Here is a 5708-nt window from a genome sequence, read left to right on the forward strand (position 1 = left end):
GAGTTAGAGTAGGACAATAGATATGACTGGTACTAGAAGTGCTCATGGGCTGGATTGAGTTCAACTAAAATTTTAAGTTCATTTGTTAGGCTCGGGCTCGTTAAAAAAATTGGCCTAAAATTCTGCATGTAAAATTTTAAAAAAATATGTATACTTAAATAACACTAAAAGTGATGCAACTTAACAAGTAAATGCCGGGGTCAAAAAAGCCTTACCCGATGCCTGACCCATTTTCTAAATGGACTTTTTTTTTTGCCCAAACTTATTTTTTGGGTTTATATTTTTACCCAAACCCTCTTACTTTTCGAACAGTCCGAGCAAGTCTAATTAGTACCTATAATGAGATTATTTTAAAAAAATTAATACTCAATTTTTTTCCTAATATATCAAATAATCTTTTCATATAAATTTACTAACTATCTTAGTTTTTAATTTATCAAACATAAAATAATATACAAAATAATAAACGAAATGAATATTATATAAATAATTTTTAAAATAAAAAGATTGCCTTTCTTTTTCATTTAAAAAATTACTACTAGACTTTAAAAAAAATAGTATTAGTTTTGTTTAAAAAAACAATTTATTGCTCAAAAAAACAAATTACTATCATTTTTATAATTGTTTTATCTTTTGACCCACTTTTGTTGCCTCCCATAATCTAGTTATAGTTTAAACCCTCGTTTTATCGGTTATCAAACTAGCTTTTGTTGCACGCAGCCTCAACCTCAGCACTCTGCCCCCATTCTTCCGCTACTCTTTTTCTTCATAGCCCATCTCCGCCACCGTTATCTTCTCATCTTCACCGCACCACCGCTGTCTACGGGCGACAACCCTGCAATTAAGGATTCTTGATACAATAAAGCAATCTACGCATTGGTATGTTTGGTAACCTATCAGTGTAGAGTTCTTTTACGTTTCCGCTTATGGTTGCAGTTCTAAGTATCAAAGCTAACCATATGGAGTTTTTTTTTTTCTCCAGTGGCAGTTTTCTTGGTGAAGGACGAAAGGCGGTAAAAGGAGATCATGGATGATAAGCTTATAAACTCCGTACGCTCTACTGTTTTCAAAGACTCAGATTCCCTTGAAGGGACTTGCACTAGAATTGAAGGTTATGATTTCAATCAGGGTGTAAACTACTGCAGACTTCTCAAATCTATGCTTTCCACTGGATTTCAAGCTTCCAATTTTGGAGAAGCTATTGAAATTGTCAATGAGATGGTTGGTTTCGTTTTTTTAGATTTTTTTTACCTTTTAGATAGTTTTTGGGAACTTAGAATTCAAAAAGATAGATTTGGATTTCAAAAGTACTTAGAAATGTAATATTTATGATTATTTCTCAAAATAATAGATATATTGGGTGCATGGTTAGTAGTGAATTTGAAATTCTTAGAGATATTTGTGAATTTGAACTTCATGCCCTTTAAATAAATTATATAATCGTATTGGATCTCTACTAGTTTATACCTAATGTATACTATTCATTCTTACAATTTATATGTTAAATGAAATCCAAATCCAAATCTTTCTGATTTATGTTCCCAAACGTAGCATTGTTTGCTTAATTCATAAAGGTATTCTTGATCAATGAAGTTAGATTGGAGGCTTTCTGATGAGCCTATAGCTGAGGACAGCAGTGAAGAGGAGAAGGATCCTACCCACAGAGAATCTGTGAGATCCAAGGTGTTTTTGGGGTTCACATCAAATCTTATTTCATCTGGTGTTCGAGACACTGTTCGATATCTTACTGAGCATCACATGGTGAGTTCCAAATCAGACTTTCTTTTGTGTAGAATTGGTTTTTTTGGAATACATATTTAGTCTTTGGCTTCATTTAAAAATATGTCATGTTTTGATGCTCTAGTGCCTCTGGATTTTGAGTAGTGTTACTTTTGAAATGAGTTTAGGTAGATGTAATAGTTACTACAACTGGTGGCATAGAAGAAGATCTTATAAAATGTCTTGCTCCAACGTATAAGGGTGATTTTTCGCTACCTGGTGCTCAGTTACGTTCAAGAGGATTGAATCGCATTGGTAACTTGTTGGTTCCTAATGACAATTACTGCAAATTTGAGGATTGGATCATTCCAATTTTTGATCAGATGTTGAAGGAACAGCATGAAGAGGTACTTTCACACAAATACACACACCGATTCTGTTATGTCATACAAGATGTTGCTCCACTTTATTTTTGAAGTATTGGCATTCAGCATCCATGTCAATTACATATCTAGATATGAGTATGAGGAATGACCCTCCAAGGACTTTCCGAATAAATGGAAAAGTTTTAGATAAAAAAAAATTGAACAAATTCAAGTCAGATTCACACATATCTGGTACATCTGAGTTTGAGTTACATAGGTCATGCCCTCTAGTTAGTCTGATATTTTTGAATTGTCACAATGATTTTGGGACCTTTTAGTTTTCCATAAATGTTGAAAGGATGATTGATTTCTTGAGTCTAATTATTGTGTATGGTAGAATAGCTCAGCTGTCATTTGTAGTCTTTTCCAGTGATTTCAGTTACCATCAGTAGATGTTTCTCTTGTGTCTGGTGGTTTCTGTTATTTCTGTTAATTTCCTCGTACCTCATGCTTTTGGTCTGTACAGAATGTATTGTGGACTCCATCAAAGTTAATTGCACGTTTGGGACGAGAAATAAATAATGGAAATTCATACCTCTACTGGGCATACAAGGCAAGTATCATTACCAGTTTAGCCTAATGCTATGAGAATGTAACTACTTTTTCGCCTCTGCTTTTTTGTTGGTGTCCATGATGATCTGTACAGCTATCCATTCGTTAACTATGCTCATTTTTGTTATTTATTTGTATTTTCCAGAACAATATTCCTGTTTTCTGTCCTGGATTAACAGATGGTTCTTTAGGGGATATGTTGTATTTTCATTCTTTTCGCAGCCCAGGTCTGATAATTGATGTAGTGCAAGGTAGGTGTTCTATGTTCCATCTTCATTGCTTGTTGACTGCTCCTGCTCAAGAACTGGGGACGTGAATATCTAACTTGATTACTTTTGAGCAGATATTAGGGCCATGAATGGTGAAGCAGTCCATGCAAGTCCTAGGAAAACAGGAATGATTATTCTAGGAGGGGGATTGCCGAAGCATCATATCTGTAATGCTAATATGATGCGTAATGGTGCCGATTATGCTGTTTACATAAATACTGCTCAAGAGTATGATGGGAGCGATTCCGGAGCCCGTCCAGACGAAGCTGTTTCATGGGGGAAAATACGAGGCTCTGCTAAAACAGTTAAGGTATGCCTTTTGTCTACCCTATTGCTTTTCATCTTCCATTGTTATACACTCTTTTCAACTTCAATAAGTTTGCTTACCCTATTTCTTTTTCCTCAAATAAACAAATATATCATCTTAGTTCCTGACTCCTTTCATGATTTGTATGGAATCAGGTACATTGTGATGCAACTATTGCTTTCCCTCTTCTGGTAGCTGAAACATTTGCTTCAAGGTCGAAAAATTTTGCGGCCTAGTACCAATTTTTTCAACCGCACAGATTCATCTAATTATCTTATTATTTATCTCTGTGGTGGCATCCTAATGAAGACAGATGATTTCTCATGATATTATTTATCAGTTAACTTGTACTTTGCCATGGTAACCAAACCATGCTGAGAGTTGTCGAAATTTGTTTTAAAGGGAGAATTTTTTTTATTTAGAAGAGTCAGACGAATCTGTTATCACTCATTCTAGCTCGTTGTATAAGAATTTTGGTTGTAGTGTAGATGCTATTGATGAATTTGCTTTCATTTTATGGCAATATGTCACCATTGTCGAAACCATTTTTTTTGAAAACGGGAAATCGACTTTTGAAAATGAAAAGTTGGGAGTCGCCACCAATCGTTTTTAATAGGGTGTGATTGGATTATCTCAAAATACGGTCGTTTTTAAGAAATAAATAAATTTTCCAAAACGACGATTTTGGTCTGCGAAAATAGAAAATCGGTTCGGGAGTCAGTTACGTACGAGGAAGGACTAGCACCATCGACACGCCTAAAATTGGTACTTGATTGATTATTTAGTGTCTTAATGTCGAAAATTAAAGATTTGGACAGAGTTTAAAACGCGATCCTCCTTTTATTGGCTTTTAAAACATTTAGGTAAGTCAAATGTGTATTAAAGATCATCTCACCTCAAGGTAAAATATTACATCCAATACGTTAGGACACAATATTTTTTACCCTCAATTGTGAGCTTACCTTTTACACGTGCGTTTTAGCCTTAAGAGGATATTCGAATATTCAAAACAAACAAAGAAAGCGAAACCCAGTACGTTAGGGCACGATTCTTCGAATTCTTTAAATACCGACCATTGCCTTTATTTTGAAAATTTTTTAGAGTGAACTGGTAAGAGGATATCCGAATATTCAAGACAAACAAAGAAAGCGAAACCCAGTACGTTAGGGCAGGATTCTTCGAAGTCTTTAAATACCGAATATTGCTATTATTTTAAAAGCAATTGAGAATAAATCTCTGAATAAATTAATTTGGGCAATTAAAATTAAAAAAAAAGAAAATAATAGTATGTCACATGTAAATAACATTACCATAATAAGCTGAGCGATGCATATTAACAATAAAACATAGTGGCAAAAAAAGATTTAATGACAAATAATAAAATGGTAGTGGTAACATGTTAATAATGGTACAAACAAAAGAAATAAAACAATTATATAAATATATAAAAGCAGAAGAAAATAGGAAAAAGGATTCCTATAATACACATATTAATAATAAGAAAATAGTCAAAATAGACAGTATAGTTTTAAAAGCAGGATCTTCAAAAGAAATAAATTGTATATATGAAAATATAATATATATATATATATATATATATATATATATATATATACATAGATAAAGAAAGGATCTATACATAAAAATAATAATGTGAAAACAATAACATATATACATATGGAGGATAAAACAAATATAAAAAGAAAATATATAGGGTAATGAAAATGTAGAATTAATTAACTAAATAATAGTAAAATAGAATAATGCTACAATAACCATAAACATAGTAATAACGATTAAAATAATAATAACAACAACAAAATAGAAGACAATAATAATAATATATTAATAAAAATAATAATATAAAAATAATAAAAATAAAAATATGTTTCTAATAATAATAATAAATCAATAATGATAATAAATATATACAAAATAATAGTAACATAATAAAATAAGTATAATATAATAATAATAATAATAATAATAATAATAATAATAATAATAATAATAAAAAATAACACTCTCCCCCTCCCTTCTAATCCAAGCCATCGGTCCACCTTACTCAGTCAAGGACCCTACGGGCCCCGTCGGTGCCACCGTGCACGGCAGTCGGACCTAAAAAAAAAACCACTTTTCGGTAATTCTAAAATGGGTAAGCTTCTTCCTTTTATTTTTACTTTCATATAAGAAAATAAAATAAAATTGAAAGGAAAACAGTAAACAAACAAAGAACTTAAAACGAGAATAGACAAAGAAAACCTCTTTTGCTTTGATATTTGATTAATCTCCAAAAAAGAACCCCCCTTTTACAATAGTTTTGAATGGCTTTTATAGCCAACTTTTACAACTGATTGCCCTTTCTTTTTGTAGGCAAGTGGGGTGATGGAGTTAGTGGCAAGTGGGGTAATGGAGTTAGTGGGATGGTTTAGTGGG

General features: G+C 32.3%; 1 protein-coding gene across 2 annotated transcripts; it reads left to right on the forward strand.

The window, feature by feature from the left end:
- The first annotated feature begins 641 nt into the window (after positions 1-641).
- On the forward strand, positions 642-3795 carry LOC108489297 (deoxyhypusine synthase). 2 transcript variants are annotated; one of them, XM_017793738.2, is made up of 8 exons: positions 642-879; positions 983-1221; positions 1594-1761; positions 1908-2126; positions 2611-2697; positions 2842-2947; positions 3040-3275; positions 3428-3795. In XM_017793738.2, exons 2-8 carry the CDS (start codon positions 1027-1029, stop codon positions 3506-3508), a joined length of 1092 nt encoding a protein of 363 aa, XP_017649227.1. In that variant the 5' UTR covers positions 642-879; positions 983-1026; the 3' UTR covers positions 3509-3795. The 2 variants fall into 2 exon arrangements, with proteins under 2 accessions (XP_017649227.1, XP_052875808.1); XM_053019848.1 differs by lacking the exon at positions 642-879 and having other exon boundaries at positions 1101-1221; positions 1598-1761.
- The last annotated feature ends 1913 nt before the right edge of the window (positions 3796-5708 follow it).

The sequence above is a fragment of the Gossypium arboreum genome, chromosome 10, assembly GCF_025698485.1.
Source record: "Gossypium arboreum isolate Shixiya-1 chromosome 10, ASM2569848v2, whole genome shotgun sequence".
In the NCBI taxonomy this organism is placed as follows: Eukaryota; Viridiplantae; Streptophyta; class Magnoliopsida; order Malvales; family Malvaceae; genus Gossypium; species Gossypium arboreum.

Coding starts and splice junctions, on each gene's coding strand:
- LOC108489297 (XM_017793738.2), top strand. CDS start 1,027: ATGGATGATAAGCTTATAAACTCCGTACGCTCTACTGTTTTCAAAGAC. Junction 1,762..1,907: donor ATCTTACTGAGCATCACATG/GTGAGTTCCAAA, acceptor AAATGAGTTTAG/GTAGATGTAATAGTTACTAC. Junction 2,948..3,039: donor GATAATTGATGTAGTGCAAG/GTAGGTGTTCTA, acceptor ACTTTTGAGCAG/ATATTAGGGCCATGAATGGT.